The 17,508-nt window shown below is 38.7% G+C and overlaps 1 protein-coding gene across 4 annotated transcripts in view; it reads right to left on the reverse strand.

The window, feature by feature from the left end:
• Supt3h (SPT3 homolog, SAGA and STAGA complex component) overlaps positions 1 to 17,508 on the reverse strand; it is a 351,815-nt gene that overhangs the window by 117,185 nt on the left and 217,122 nt on the right. For all 4 annotated transcript variants that reach the window (XM_087897976.1, XM_087897978.1, XM_087897975.1 and 1 more), the window contains one exon: positions 2,192 to 2,278. In XM_087897976.1, coding sequence (XP_087754102.1) covers positions 2,192 to 2,278 — 87 coding nt within the window. The remainder of the gene's footprint in view (positions 1 to 2,191; positions 2,279 to 17,508) is intronic.

Here is a 17,508-nt window from a genome sequence, read left to right on the forward strand (position 1 = left end):
AAAATTATGTAAAACTGATTTATAAACATCTAGAGTAGAAATTTTTAACAACTCATTTTTATATTTAATTTTTGAGATAAGACCATGTTGTTAGCCCAGGCTGAACTTGAACTTGTGATCATCTTGCTTCAGCCTACCTAGTGCTGAAGTAAAAGGCATGCACCAGCAGACCTGGCCTGAGAATCTTTTCATAGGACAGTTATGGAAAGTATCTATAAGCTGAGAATCTTTGAGGAAACTCAAAGCCCGCGAATGATTGATAGGTTTCAACGATGGTCTTCTGGGGATTTAGAAGAGGATGCTAGCAGCACTTAACTTTAAGAAACTAATAATGCCCTGCAATGTATTCGCTAGACGCTAGAACGCATAACCTCTGGTTCACGATCTCCAGGCTTCAGATTTCTAACAGTGGAAACACTGTACAAAGCTCTTTACATAAACATCACTCAACATTTTTAGTCTCCCTGAATCAGAAACAAATCTAGCATCTCCTTTTATAGAGGGACCCTGAGGCGAACTACAGACTGATGACTGAAGCTCAGCAGGGCCTGCAGTAGAGGACAGCCTCGGAGTCAATGCTGTCATGTCCAAGTCAAGGAAAGACCCCACCTCACAGACCTGCTGCCCAGGCGTCCTGAGAGACCAGGGGAGACCTCACCGCAGAGAAGGTCTTAGAGAAGGCACCGCAGGTGGTAGAACTACAAACTCCAGCTACTAAGGAACAGCTGGACTGCACCCCAGGGCACTCGTCTTCATTTGTTTTTTTTCTCTTCCCTTCACTACACCCATCATTTTAGTTCTGTTCTGCTTAGTATTTTTCCTCTATAAGCTAGTTTACATTCATTTTGGAATACTTGAGAATGCTAATAAAATAATTTGAGAAAGATGAGGAAACAAACAACAATTCTGGTATAAATATGTTGTTGGTTGTTCAAAAATATTCTGGTAAGAGTCCTGGACACCAGAAAAGCACCATCAAGTGGCATACATTCTGGAAGCTTATAAATGGCCATCTTCCTAACAAGGGGAAGGAATGCCAGAGCGGACTGTGAGCACTTCTCTCTTTACTTTTGTCAGTGAAAAGGAAATACAGGCAAGACATGCTGGGGAGAGCTAAGCAGTGTTGTTATTTCCTGGCTGCTCCTACAGGGACCATTCCTAAGGGGCTTATTGTTGCCAGCAGCCTTCAGGACTCCCTGGATGCAGCCCCATGTTGGGAGCTGATGGCTGCTTCTTCTTAAGGACCCTCCAAGTACAGAACAAACTGGCAATTCCTACTAAGCCTCTTCATGTCTCCATAAAGTGCCTTTTCCCAGCCATGCCCAAAGCCACCATAGTATCTATGCAAAGGTCAGGTTCCTGGCCTTTGGTCTATGCTCTATCAGGCCTCAGGAGCCTCACCCCTGTCATAATCCTTCACTGCACCAACCCTCCCTCCCCTTCTAATCATCCAACCCATGAAATTCTCCAAGTTTTAAATGCTTCAAGTATATCACATAGATTGCCTTAAGCAGACGCCAAGCTTTTTGATATTGAATGCACTTCTTTTTCTTCTTTACATATTCTTCATATTAATAAACAGTTGGTTGATTACAACAGGTAAAGTAGCACAGAATTTATTTAACTAGCTACTTAAGGAAAATTATGACATAAATAGACATATAAATATCAGCTTTAATGTCTTAATATCCAGAGTTCAGAGTTTTTATTTAAAAATCAAAATGATATTAGTTTTTAAGCTATGTGCATTAATTTGCTTATTTTTATAAGTCAGTGTAGAGAATAAACTTTGTATTTCAAATTAAAATCAATTCAGTTAAAGTCTGAATTCTATTAGTATTAAGGTGCAAACAGAGAAGAAAAGGAAATGTGCTACTTAGAGCGACCCTGTGTATAAGAACAGAGATTAGTTGGTACCTAGGGGACATAGGACAGCAGTGAAAATATCTGAACAAGCACCAGGAGTAGTAAGATTAACTGCAGTGCAGTACTGGCACCAAAGATCTGTTCATGTAAAAAGCAAACAACTTTTGTAGTAAATGCATTCTGTTGTGCACATCGTAAAAGCTAAACATTGCTTCAGTAGTTATAATTCTCATTTGAAAACTGTAACAAGGGCCCATCACTTCCTTCTGTAAGTTCAATTAAGATCAGGCTTCATGTTTAATCCAATGGAATTATTTTGTAGTACCTTATCTTTTCTCATCAAGAACAGAAGATCTTCAGCAGAGATCACCCTTGCTCCCCTCAGTTGAGAGACTTCTGCAGCTTGCTGTAACTACAACAAAGAAAACGCAGAAATTGTCTTAGAAATATAAATTACACATGGTACAATCACAATGTCTCAAGAGAGATAAATCCACTACAATAAAGGCCTCAGGGAATAATTCAGCAATCATGTTATTGCTTTTTAAAGCAAAACTCCCTATGCTTTAAGATATCCAAAAATGCAATAAATTAGTTTATGAGACCACCTGTAATAGATACAATAAACAGAAATCCGTCATTTCTTTCATGCAAAAGAAAAATCATATGCAGCTTCCAGAAATACATTAATACACATGAAAATGATTTTATGAAATTTCATCCTTCCTACCCATGTGTGCAATGGTTTCGCTCAGTATCACTAGTTGAATAAGTATATTATTAATCTGAGCTCCCATGCTGGTATGATGTGAAATAGCCCCATTCAGGACTTTAAAGATCAACAAAAACAGAAGCTGTTTCTAATATCCAAAGGAAAAAAAAATACTTTTCACTTTGGCAAGTCTTCAGTGGCTAAAGGATTCAGTCCATAAATCATAATACTGGACGGCATTAATTTCTTTCCACACTAATTACACGCACACAAAAGTGAACTGTATCTGGGATGCACAGAGCAAAACACACCGCCTGCAAAGCTAGATCCCCTGAATGTCCATCTGGGCCTTCAGAGTTGCAAAGCTGAGAGTTTTCAGGAATTCAGAAGCCCTAGAAACATAATCTTACTTGAAAATGACCTGGAAAATAAAAGAATGTGAAAAATGATAGTTCTCGTTTTTGGCAAAGGCAAACTCAGTTTCTTATTTTGATTAGCTGGAAGGAACATAAAATAGGTCCATCTGAAAAAAATCAAGACGCTGGAGCACATGTGAGAAAAATGTGCCTGTAAATTCTTCCAAATTCGATCAAACCATGCTGATTGCATAAAACCAACTACCCCATCTTAAGTATTATAAACATATTTACATATGAAAGCTGCTCTCCCACCCCCACCATATGCCTTCCTTTGAATGGAGTAAAACAACAACACACACCCCTGAGAACTGGACACACTGCCACTGTCGCCATCGGAAATTAAATGGTCATCTGTGCGGAAGGACCTCTGCCTGAATGTTTAAGTCATTCTGCTCACTAAATAAGCTTCCAACTATTTCAAAATGAGCAGACTAGAGAACGGCTCTCAACTCTTCCTGTGTCGGCTTTCCCACTGGATTTCCTGAATACTGGTACTTGGGATATATACAGAATCCTATCTAAATATAGAATTTAAATTTAACTGTGAGCCATTTAAGAAGAAACCTAAGGAGGGGTTGAAAAGATGACATGTCTCCCCTGAAAGAAACTTAACAGTTTTCATCATGAACACGCTTTCCCTTTTAAAACTGTTAGAATGTCAAGGAAATGTTTATATATCAATTTTTCAAATAAAAATATTTCCATCACAGCCTTAGATGCATTCAGGCAGTGAGGCAACTATGAGACACATATCCATTTCTCTGGACACATACAGAGAGAACTAGGGAACAGTACATAAATATATTTTTATTTTCACAGATGAAGAAATGGTGCCTACATGAAAAACTATCGACATCAGAAATGATAGTCGTGCCAACAAAGGAACAGGTGAAATATGTGTCTCTAATAGGTTCCCCAGTAAATCAAAGGTTATCCATACACAATGATCTCTAAAATACTCTCTAAAATGTCAGATTGCAAACGCAATAACCAGAAATGTAATAAAGACAGAAGAGCTGAACATCTTGTACCATTTTTCAGAATCAATTGATGTGTGTGTGTGTGTGTGTGTGTGTGTGTGTGTGTGTATTTTTTCCTTGTAAAGACAGGGTTTTATTATGTAGCCTGGATGGCCGACTCTAGTCTAGACTGGCCCTGAACTCAGAGGTCCCTTTGCTTCTGCCTAGTGAGTGCTGGGATTAAAGACAGCCTACTACCACAACCAGCTCACCGTGAGCTTTTCTAATTTCCCTCATCTAAAGGAACACTGTCTACCACTCACACTATGAGCATTCCCACTGCCTCTGGCCCTACAGTCTGGACCTGCTTAGGACTGATATGTTCTGGGCTCCAGAATTACCTCTCCTAAATGCTCATCTCTTTTCCAGTAAGGAAGGAGAGGAATTTAGTGGCTAATTAAAGTAAACCATATGAACATATGTATTACACATTGGCTTAATCTCCTAAAATTTCTATGTCTACCAACACGAGTGAAACACAATCTTCATTAAGTGGTATGAAGTACAAGTTGGCACCTTGGCACTGCAGATGCATGGGTGCACAGCTCATGGTCACTGTGGCCACATGAACACAAGGGGCCTGACATCAGGATGTCCCTAATGTTTCAGTGTGAAGGAAAGTTGATTGTGTACTCATTCTAAATTTTTTAAAATGTATTTTTATTTAAAAAATTCGCATACAAGGGATTAGATATCCTTATGCATTTTTGAACAAAGTGTTTCAGTGTTCCTCTTCCTCATCTCTCTGCTGCCTCTAAGTTCCCTTTCTAACTCTTCCATACCCAAGTCTCTCTTCCTCTTTTATGTTCCTACCCTCATCCTTCCTCATCACCTATTTTTTCTTTACCACCTCTTGGTATCTTTTCTAGTATAAAAGCCAGGTGACCCAAACTCAGAAGACAAAAGCTGCATGTTCTCTCTGATACACAACTCCTGGCCAGCATTGTGCACATGTATATATGAAGAAATGGGTGTTAATAAGAATAAAATGCAATGTTTTCCATTTATTTATTTGTGTGTGTGTGTGAATGTGGGCACACAGGATGTGTGTGTTTGAATGTGGGCACACAGGATATGTGTATGTGTGTGTGAGTGTGAAAATGTGGGCACATAGGATGTGTATGTGCATGATGTGAGAATGTGGGCACACAGGATGTGTGTGTGTGAGAGAGAATGTGGGCACACAGGATGTGTGAGTGTGAGAATGTGGGCACACAGGATGTGTGTGTGCGAGAATGTGGGCACACAGGATGTGTGTGTGTGTGTGTATGGGGGCACACATGCAGAAGTTAGAGGACAATCTGAAGGAGTTCGTTATCTCCTTCAACGACATGTGCTTCAGAGATTAAATTCAGGGTGTCAGTCTTGGGGACAAGGCCCTTCCCATGCTGAGCCATTAAACTGGCCCATAAACCTCTACTTTTATGAAATTATTTGCATTCTTAATTTGCAAAAATAAATGGAAGCTAAATTTTTCTGGCAATGATCAAATTACTATGAAATAATACTACATTTTCTGTTTTTTTACAACAAATATTTAATTGTACAAAATAGGCTAGAAATTGTGGCATAGACCAATACTTTAAGCCTAGTGATTAGTTTAATAATCAATTGACTTTTCTTAACTTGGCAAAATTGGTACTTGGGAATTTAGTAAACTATTTTTCAGAAAGACAACATAATTCTACCATGAGTGTAGTTCAGTCAAGGTGTTTCCATCTCTTCAGATCAGGACTTTTGCTCAGAAAAGGGGTGGTTGTACTTGTTACAACTATTGAAAAGATAAAAAAAAAAATCACCCAACTTAAAACTCAATGTTTGTATTTTAAGTAGTTCAGAATACTTTATTAGGAGGCTGATCCTATTAAAGGGTACAATGGATCACACATGCTATCTCAAGTGTATCTTTTGTTTGTTTTTTTAAAAAACAGGTTCTCTGCATCATAGGTTACCCTAGCCCCAACTATGTAGGCAAAGCTGGTTTTAAACTTGATTCTCCTGCCTCAGTTTCCTGGGTTTGGGGATTATTGGTATATGCCACATCAAGTTTAATCTTCCATTATATAAACAAACATTTCAACTTCTCACTATCGCCAATGACACTAATGTGGGATTTCTCGCACTTGTTAACGTTTTCAGCAAAGCTTGATATTTTATTGGTCTGCCCAGGGCTGGGACTATGCATTCTACTCCACAGTGTTCATCCTAATTCAGGCCATGGGGGATTTTTATTGACTGGCTTCTACATTTCAGTGTCTCCAAATGATCATATGCCATGGATTTACTAGCTATAACCATCTTCTTAGTAGTATAGTTATTATATACTGAAATTGTGTCAAGTATAAATATTAAATTCCAGTTAAAATTTTTTCTAGAAAGCATATGACAGAAAAAGTCAAATGTAGTCAAAGTGTTATTACTCGCAACCACTTTCAACTCTTGCTCTCATTAGAAATAAACTGAATCTACTGAAATAAATTTACAAGGCTTTACTTTCAGTTTAACTATCATAAACTGACTTACTATGAGGCTGATGATTTGGTGATCTCAGAGTCTCTGAATTTAACAACTATCTTCCTCTCCATCAGATTTTGCCTTTCTGTTGAACATAAAACTGGTACTTGCTCATTGACTATATAAACATTGTCAATGGCTTAGCAGGATGATCAAATTTATCTTTAGAATTTATTTTCTTGGTTGTCCTTGAAGTTAATAATTACCTTGTCTCCCTTTCTTTTCCTGGCTTACTATTCTGTGAACCTGCTAGCACTGCATGCAAGACCTGGGCACCATGCACCCATTGGCACTGCTGGCACCCCATGCAAGACCTGGAAGGCTCTCACCGCTGGGCACTGCTAGGACCCAATGCAAGACCTGGGAGACCCACACCCCTGGGTACTGCTAGAATCTCATGTAAGACCTAGGAGACATGCACCCCTCAGCACTTGCTCTTCCTTCTGTGGTGCTTGCCTGCTGCTGCCTTGGAGCCTCTAGACTTCTCTCCACCTAAGCATGGGGCTCTATTTTCACTGTGCTCTTTATAACTTCACCCCCTTATTTGGATAGGACACATTCCATGAAAGATTCCTTTTTACTTTCTGAGCACAGACATAATGGCTGCCTTAAAATCCTTGTCTACTAAGTTCAGCGTCTATAGCATTTAAGAGGCCATCTTTATTGACTTTTCCTTTTGAGTATGAGCTATGCTTTGCTGGCATTTCATATTTTTCAGTAATCTGTGATTTTAGCAGATATTGAGACTGACAGACTCTCAGGACTCTGATTGTATGCTCCTTAAAATAGTGACCCTTTCATAAGCAGGCAGTTAATCCAAATAAACACAAATCACAATGCCCATCTCTCCTGTGCTTAGTTAGGGCTGGAAAATACCTGGGAAGATTTAGAAGAAAGGGTCCTTAGGAAATAAATATTTAAAGATGTGAATGTCTGAAAATGCTTTTATCTAGAGCTAGCAAGATGGCTCCGTGACTAAGAGCACTTGCTGTCACACGTGACGATGTGAGTTTGATCCCTAGGCCTTCACAAGTCGTTCTCTGACCTCCACACGAGCACAGCTCCTGTCCTCTGGAAGAGCAGTGCTCTCAACTGCTGAGGCCTCTCTCCAGTCCCAGAGAGAAGTTTGTACATACACATGTGTTAAGTCAGAAGTGGGCTCCCCATTAAATTGTTCTACTCTTCATGTATTCAATGTATTACATCACGTAGTCCTTATGACAACTAAATGAGAGAAGTCTGACAGAAAAAAGTATGACTCTAAGTAATTAAAATGTGACATTCGACCAGATTAATGTGTCTTCAAGATTATTTGTTACAGCAGTGGAAACTGTTTCTACTAGGTACACCTTCTTTGCGTAGAAAAGGCTATACCCATAAAAATATCCATATGATCTGAACTTACAGTGTTCGATTTATGATTATACAACTGGTGTGAGATCACTACACGCCCTGCAGAAATTGAACTTAGTATGTAGCTTGTTGGGCAACAATAGTTTTTCACAGCACTCAGTCACCACTTGAACTTAGGGGAATAGCCAATATTATAACTCGCCCTATATCTTCACCTGTGTTGTGAAGCTACTACGCTCAGTAAACTCTGTGACAAGTATTTTCAACTATTGACAGTTTTATAGTAGCTAAGTCTATTTTAAGTGAAAGAATATCTGGTAAAATAAAAAAATAGTGTCTTAAAACCTCCAATTTAGTGATACCCATAGACACAGCGTAAGCACTGAGAATAAAGTGTGTGAAAAAAATCATATTCACCACTAAACAAAGTTATCCTTCAGAATACTACAAACAGAATATTGAATAATTTCACATCTTGACATTTATCCTGCCATAATAGTTTATAAATACCTGTGATTTGATGGTTAAGTTAGTAACAAAGTCCATTTTAGTTTGATAATATATAGTATGCTGAGCACTAAAACTCAAGTCCTCCATTACCAAGCTGGATTTCAGTTCAAATACTGTGACACTTAGTGTCACCTGTCAACCTGACACATGTACAACCACTTGGGAAGGAGGCCTCAGTGAGGAACTGTCTAGGTCAGGCTGACATATGGGCGCAGGAGTGGGGTTAATTGTGGTGGGAAGGTCCACCATGGGCTGAGCCTGAACTGAGCCAGCAGAGGGAAAGGGAGCACTAGCGTATGGCATTGATGCAGTGCTCTGCTTTACGACTTCCCACAGTGATGCACGTGACCTCTAACAAGGAGCCCAGGCCTTTTCTCCCTGAAGTTGATTTTCCCAGGCATTTTTATCACAGAACAGCAAATGAAACGAAGACAAATGTTATACTAACCTATTGTTGTTAATTAGAAAAAGATTTATTTATCTGATTTTATGTAAATGAGTGTTTTGTCTGCCTGTATCTAAGCGCATCAAACATGTGTTTTGTGCCCATGGAGCCCAGAAAAGGATGCTGGATCCAGACATTTGGGAGTTGCTGTGTGGGTGCTGGGGACCAAACCTGGGTATTCTGTAAGGAGCAAATGCTCTTAATTGTAGGGACATCGCTGCAGCTTCTGTCAGTACTTTTAAAAACTTAACTGTTGAAAAACAAAATTAAGTGGATTTTGCTGTTTCAAGTAACACATAATGAAGTTCAAGGAGATCAGTCCACCCTGAACTTATACAACGTAATTTGTGGCTGTCTTTGGGATACGCAGTTACTGTAAAGTGATGCACACTGAAACCCCGATGACGCGGATTTGACTTCATTTCTTCACATTTCCAAACTCTTTGGCGGCCTACTGTACTTCTGGGCACAGGTGCTCCAACTACAGTCATTCCAATTCCTATTTTTAAAGTCATACAGACACAGAGTTGCAGCTATTTCTTCAAAGGACAAAAGTATAACAAAGGGCTGTATTTCATTTTCAGAGCACTTGCAGATTTTCATAAGATAGTCTGACTTAGAGGTCTATGTGGTGTTTCAATCGGAATACAATACTGAACGAGTTTACCAAATGGCAAAGTAAAGTGGCATTAAAGAATAATGCCCGAGAAGGAGGAAGGTAATCTCAGACACTGCATTGTTGTTCTTCTGGGTTTTGGCAAATTATGCTTTATAATTTTGACTTCTTGTTGAGAAAATATACAGAGAAAGTGCCAATTTTAGACTCTGGAACAGCAGTTTTAGCTGCTGAGACTCAACACCAGTTTCAGGCGGGAGTAAGAGCCTGCATAGACATCACAGTTCCAACGTGGCTTACCATGCCGGTACAGCATGTCCTGAGGAACACCACAGAACACTGAGGTTATTAATTTTTACACACTATGGCCTAACTCACTGGGCATCTCCACTACCACAACGCACAAATCCATCTCACAGGCATATGTCTAAGATGCTTCAAGAGCTATTACGTTAGGAAAAATTTTCAAAACTATCTTGACATTTATCCTGCCATAATAGTTTATAAATACCTGTGATTTGATGGTTAAGTTAGATAATGCCATTCATACAGTAAGCTTCAAATAAATGTCATATGCTTATTTAGAAATTAGAAATGAGATTTTGAGATAGCATAAGAAGTTTCTAACTTTTAGTGTTCATAGAGTAAAAGCCATGCTGGATTATCATGGAACATTTTCACTTACTTACCTTAGACAAGAAAAAAAAAGACCTCATATGGAAAATGTAAAAACACTTGTACATTCATGTGAGAATTTTTATCATTTTACACATACACATAAACATATACACATTGTACAGGCTTGAAACACTGACAACTCTAGCAATACATAAAATAACTATAATTTAAATTTAAAGGGAAAATTATACTGGGTCATTTTGATAAAGAAGTAATTGTTGTAGTAACTTTTCATGTAAATCACTTTCCACGAAATACAATGCACAACTTAATGTGCATACAATTTTGTAGCTCTACTTGTAAGTAGAAAAATTTTCTGATCCTAAGGTTTGGCAAGTGGGAACTAAAGACTGATGAATACCAATGAGCTTCACAAAGAGTCTTTTGCTTTTATTTTTCAATCCCTATATTTGTAGGGTATAATTGACAGTTGGTTCTATAATTAAATGTTTGCATCAATGAGTGAAGAAATTAAGAATCATAAAAGTGAACTTGGTGAGATGCAGATGGCACTGAACTGTCACAGTGAAATCTACTTAGCCATTCAAGTGGGAATATCAACCAACCAAATTAACTGTGTTAGTAGAAGAGGAAGCAGAGGGTTAGGTCTTATTTAGTAGTGAAGGTATACTATTTACCATGATACACAAATCAGCAGGTGATAGTTAATTACTTTAGGACCCTACCCAATAGTTCCAGATAAATTTGAAAGCCAAAGACAGTTGTAAAATGGCATCATGGCACTGCAGTTCCTACTGAATGAGAGATTGGTCTCTGCTTTCCACCTGCCCTTTGATTTCAGCTTTGGATGGATAGATGTGATTTGCATATGTTTCCTTTTCAGTCCCTCAGAGAAGGTAGCCCTTATGCAAATTTCATATCCAAAGACTGCTTGGATAGGAAAAGTGATATGTGTTGTATATAGTTCATCATATTACATGCAGTGTATGTAAAGCTATGAAAAGCCAGGTTTGGGATGCTGGCCTTGCTTCACCTCACCATTCAGACATTAAGAAGGACTCTAAAGGTGAGGGTGAAAAAGGTTAGAGAACAGAATGCTCTGATCACTTTGATCACTGTGAAGATCAAAGGCAAGAATGCAGTGTGAGCAAAGAGTGCAAGTTATGGCTTAGCAATGACCCCCACTTAGTTGGGGTAAGAGGAAGCAGCACTGTACACAAGAAAGGGGAAGAAAATACACTAATAATATGGAAGTTGAGAAAAATGTTTATTTCTGGGTAATGAAAACCAAGATGGGGATGCTGTTCTAAGATTTATTCCAACAGGATATAATGCTAAATCCACCCAACCGTCATACAGAAGATAGGGTTCCGTCTGCCCTCGAAGATAGAAGGGAGAGGTCCATCCTCTGAAAACTTCTCTAATTCACCCTTCAGTCTCTGGTGCTACCAGGGTGCCTTGAAAGAATTCAGCCAGCTCAGCATTATCAGTCCACACTGGAAGGCTCTCTCTAAAGTAGAAGGCTTCCCTTCCAGGAGGAAACTCCTCATTGTCTGATGTAACAGTGAAGCAAACCTCCATTTGGGCACCAAGAAAAAGGGACGAGGACTAACAGAGTGAGGCAGATGCAGGGGAAACGCCCAGGAAAGGATGAAAGGGATCTTGAAGTCCCACTCTGGGTCTTCTGTGCATGGACACTGTGTGACTTACCAGGACAAACTAAGCATCCCAGGACCTGTTTCTATTTGTTAAAATAGATGAATGAGTTAAAAAAAATGTAGAGAAAAGAAAATGCCTAAAACTTTACAGTGAACCAACACAGTTTGTTTCTTTTCTTGGATTATCAAGGAAGTGAGCTGACAGCAGGGTGAATCTTCAAATACAGTATTATGGATGGGCTAAGATGAAATAGGTAAGCATGCAGGTTAAAAGCCATGTCTGTTAAATTGAACATTTGTCTCTGGTTTGTTCACTCACAATAGAATTATTGAACACCTAGAACACAGGTCAGGCCACTGTGAAGTGAAAATTATCTTAATTAGAGAAAAAGCAAAGGAAGCAAGCATGAATCAATAAGTAAATTAGGGGAAAATGGAAATCCAAATATACTCTCTAACCTTCACAAAGCTTAAGGCTGATCACTTTTTTGATGATGTACAATGCATAATGGCAGATACTATAACTATAATAAAAAGTATACTCTAAAATAAGATAGTTGAATGAGCTTGTGCTGGAAATCAATGTATTGAAAGCCAATGACCAGAACTTACACACTGAGTGGAGAGATGCATTAGGCTCACAGGGCTGCAAAGTTATTCAAGGGAGACAGGCCTTATTGAAGTGACTGATTTTAAAATTCTTCAAGACACTGTTGTAGACTATCTAAATTGTCCCTAGAAAGCATCCCTGCTTATTCCAAGTAAATGCTGTGAGACCAGCTGATGCTTTTCTGCCTCAGGAGCAAACCAAACTGTGTCTCCTGGTCTTTAACCAGGATTTAAAGAAAACCTCAGTTTTCAAATTTTATCTGGCCAAATCCCAACTAATCTATGTGTGTGTGACACAACATTGTGGCTGCTGTCATAAAGGACATTATTTATTTATTTATTTGCATGTTTATCCATTAGAGTTTTGGAGAAAAAGAGAGTACAGTAGAGATCATTGGCAAAGAACTGACCAGAATAACTAAAAGTCTGCAAAAAAGACCAAAGAAGCTGCTCTTGCTGCCCAGCCTTGCCCACTGTACACCTCACTGGTTGAACAACAGCAGCAAACCTAGACTTAGGGGGACAAGGGACAGACAGTAGTCAGTCACCTGAGCTTGGAAGTTAGAGACAGTCACCTGGTAGGGATACAACCAGCCTTGACCAGGCATTCATTCACTCTAAGATCTCCCTTGGTGACTCTTTGGGGAAGCAGAAGACAAGAGGGATCTACCGAGAGGAATTTTCTCGGGTGAAAGATGAAGAGAGATGGGGGATGAACTGGATGGATCCAGAATCCATGTGCTTCAAGGCCACCCATCCCCCATACCTAAAGTAGGATGCTTTTCATCCCCTTTAAAAATTATTTCTGTTCAGAGAATTTAAAAATAGAAATGGGTGGGAAGTGTCCACTACCAGATAAACAATGTGGTCCAGTGATGAAACTGTAATTCCAGATTCCAAGAGTTAATTTAAGAAAGGGCAGCACCAATAACAAGTAACAAGAATAAACTAGAACTTGCTGAGTACATTACAGGATGCCAGACATATTTGAGATATTTTCTTTCTTTCTCTGTATGTTTGTGTGTGTGTACATATGAGTGTAGTGTTCATAATATGACCTTTCAACCTTATGATTTGCCTTTTCTTTTTCACATATATAAGTATGGACAGTATATATGTATGTGTGTTCATATGTGTGAATATGGATGCATATGTGTACATGTGAAGGCCTACAGTTGACATCAAGAGTTAGGGAGATAACTGTACACATAAAGTGTTTTGGTAGAGCCATAAGGACTTAAATTTGGATCATCAGTACCCAGGCAAAAGCCAAACACATTGTTATTCCTGCAATCCCAGCATGGGACGGGGCAGAGTTGTGGGGACAGGAATCCTGAGACTTCTTGGTTAGTTAGCTAAAATGGCAAGCTCTAGATTTAGTGAGAAGTTCTGGCTCAGTAAATAAGGCAGAGAGCTAGTGGCAGAGAAAGAAATTCAACATTTACCTCTGTTCATATGTGAATGCATGGCTGCATTGCAAACAGACAAACACACAAACATGCACATGCACACATGCACACACACACACACACACACACACACACAAAAGCATGCACATAGTTATTCATGGCATAAAAAACAAAATTTCTTTGATGAAGACCAAAAGACCAAGTTGAAAATATATTAAATTACAGTTCCCTTGTGTGTATACTTTTCATGGAACTGATCTTTAAATAATCACATAGCTATTAAAATCCTCTATTTCCAAAGTATCATTTCACCTATGCCAGATTTACCTCTTAGATATTTCTAGAGAACACCATGCTTCCATTTTTTAAAGTGTAATTTTTAACTTAATGTTCCTTGCCTAGGCCACTGACATGAAAGGGCTGCTTCACGTCTCTCTGGTGTTGAGAAAAAGGTTCCATTTAAACCCTGAGAAGGCACAAGACAAAATAAGCATGTCTGAGGAACAGAGCTTTCTCTTTATTGCCTCAGGAAAGTAATGAAATAAAATCTATTATTTAAATATACTGGATCAAAAGGTAGACAGGCACGATGCACTGGAGGGACAACATTCCACAAGAAGACAGTCCTCCATTCCCTCTAGAGATGACTATGACACGTGTACACACTGCGCAAACATTTCAGTCTACTTGAGTAAGGTATGAACTGTTAAAGAAAAAGAAACAAAACAGTAAGATGCTAAATTTAAAGGAAGGAATTAAAATTATTTTACTATGGTGTTTTTGTCCTAAAATTGTTTCCATTAGCTTACTTGGGAAACAGACAAAAATATCTCTGTACTATACATAGCTAAAATAACATTATTAGGCAGTAGAAACCTGCCTCAAAAAATAAGGGAGAGAGCAACTGAAGATGACATCCAACTTCCATGTCTGACCTTTACATACACGTGTACATGTGGCTGCATAACTGTGCACACACATGTACACAAACATGAACACACAAAATGAAAGCCTTTATTCATATTTCTATAGGATCTGCTCAGAGTAGCTCTCCTCAGCTCTGGGGAAGATAGCGCAAGCTCCAATCTCCTTTCCCTCATCGAAACATCCACTCACCTACCTATAGTAAATACAAGCACCAGTCTTACTGGTAGAAAATGGCAGGCTCTATTGATTTATCTCTTATGTCCCTGTCCAAATCGGTGTCATCATTCCTTATTCTTCCCATCTAAAGATTTTCCTTGCTACCGGTCCAAAGCTCGGCCTTGTGACCTTCTGTCCTATCAGGCTAGCGTAATCTTTTCACAATTGTCAGGCAAATTTCAACCAGCTTTTAACACATAACACAGGACTCACTGAAATCTTTCCAAACTCCTAGCTCTCAGAAGGCTTAGAACACTTTGTTTCTGAGACATATATTGTGCAAACTGGAATCAAATTCACAGTCTTCTTGCCTCAACTTCTCAAATGCTGGCAATACATGTGTACCCCAGCACTCGAAGCTCCCAGAGCATTACTGAATAAATAAATGATGGCACTACATTTCCTTTCCTAGCTCTATCACTTACTTGATAAATTACTTGCAGTCAGAGTCAGGTGCCATTCATACCAGTATGAGAGTTCTCACTCAATGTAATATTTATTAACTAAATGTGCCACAGTGCCCATACTACACTAAAAACTTAATCATGGACTGGCAAACCTTCTACCATCTTCTTAATAAGAAAAGCACGAGATTGAAATATCTTGATCCAGACTCACAGATAGTAGACAAGAGAATTGAAAAAAATTTCTGGCCTGGCTTCAGGGCAGGTACGCACATACTGCCAGCCGAGAAACACTATCTTAGACTAGGTTCATTGGTCCTAGGCTCCTGGATGGCATCGTCTCCAGTTTGGAAATAGAACCATTGCTTTCTGGCCAAATAAAGACTCATTTTTAAAACATGCAAACTGGGGTTTCAGTTTTAAAATAAATAATAATTTTAGTATTTCAAATTGCCACTGATGCACTTCTCCAGGCTTTTATAATCATATAAACACAGTTTGATTACTCTGAGACAGAGGTTCTCAATTTCACATTGCGGATTAGTTCATGAGAGGAAAAATGAGTACTACCAACTGTACCTATACCCACCATACCAGTGGAAAAAGACCTCACCATTATTCATGGGAAGAATGGCATCTGAGAAAACACTTAAAAATGTCATGAGTTAAATTATTAATCCATGCTATAAAACAGACTCTAGACATAGTCATATTGTAAACCCTAGAATTTTAAGAAACCAGCTGGCAGACCACCCAGAGACTCCTGGGAGACCATCTGTGGTCTGTGGGGACCACACTCTGGGAATCACTATTAGAAGAATTGAAACTGCTTCCTCTTCAGTAACTCAGGAACTTAGGTTTTCCTTTGTACGTGAGTGTGTGTGGGGCAGGAGAGAGGTTCCTTCTTAAAGCCAAAAATATCAAAGAATTAAGCCCTCCAAATTCTTCTAAAGCATTGTCATAACCCCCAAATTACCTTGTCCAGAGGGACCCATGTACTAGAATTTAATGAGGTCAGGAATGCCTAGCACTTATGACTATATACACATGTACATGACATATACATATAAACACATGCTTAGGTTTCCATTTCACTGTAGAAATACCAACTGTTTTCTTCTTCCTCATTAAGATTGTGTCTGAAATACTGTCACTACATTGAATGTAAGCATGCAAAAAATACAACCAAACCAATGTGTTTTTTAAAATAGTCTATCTAAATAGACATATCCTTGCATCTACACTGCTGCTATTACTAAGGGGTTGTTGCAGCTACTTTTTCAGTCAATTTATGAGCCTCAGAAAAAGAGCAGCATGGATACTTTACAGTAAAATACCCAAATATTTACTGCATCATGGCTATGTGCCAGGAAACCAAACATGCAACAGCAGTGAGAAAATCCTTGAAAGAGAAGGAACAGAAGCACAGATCATTGAGAAGTCAATCCAAGTAAGTATGGGAACTCAGTAAAAAATGATTTAAATTGGCATTCCCAATTACTAAGGGAAAACTCTACTTAATAAACGTCAAAACACTAAATGAAAATGCCAACATATTAGACTCCATCTCAACTCAACAGAAACAGGCTGAAAAAAGTATTCAAGAATGGCATACTCTACTTGCATATTCTACTCTAGCTTCACTTCCGTTGCTCTGATGAAACACTGACAGAATTAACTTAAGGGTGCAAGGAACATTTTCAGATCACAATTTCAGGTTACAGTCTGAAATTGCTATAGGAAGTCAAAGCACTAAGAACCTGAAGCAACCAGTCAGATGACATCCAAAACCAAGAGCAGACAGCAATGTATGAATGCAAATGTTTATACTCAGCTGTATTCTCCTCCACTCTTATACAGTACAAAATTCACCACCCAGAGACTTGCACCGCCCACAATATGTGAGTCATATCACATTAATGAACTTAAGATAACTCCCACAGACCCTCACTGTGACTCTTGCCCTAGATGAGTCTAGATTTTGTCAAGTTGATGGTTAAAGTTGATATGGAATAACTTCCATGATGCATTGTTAAATATACAAAAAGGAAATAAAAATACTATCCTTGTGTATATGCTTATACTGATAAGTACACACACACATGTATATATACATGAGTAAATAAGATGTGTGTGTCTGTGTCTATACAAAGATACAATTAGATATTTGTACATACACACACATATTCAGG

This window comes from Myodes glareolus, chromosome 18 (assembly GCF_982192425.1).
Source record: "Myodes glareolus chromosome 18, mMyoGla1.1, whole genome shotgun sequence".
NCBI lineage: Eukaryota > Metazoa > Chordata > Mammalia > Rodentia > Cricetidae > Myodes > Myodes glareolus.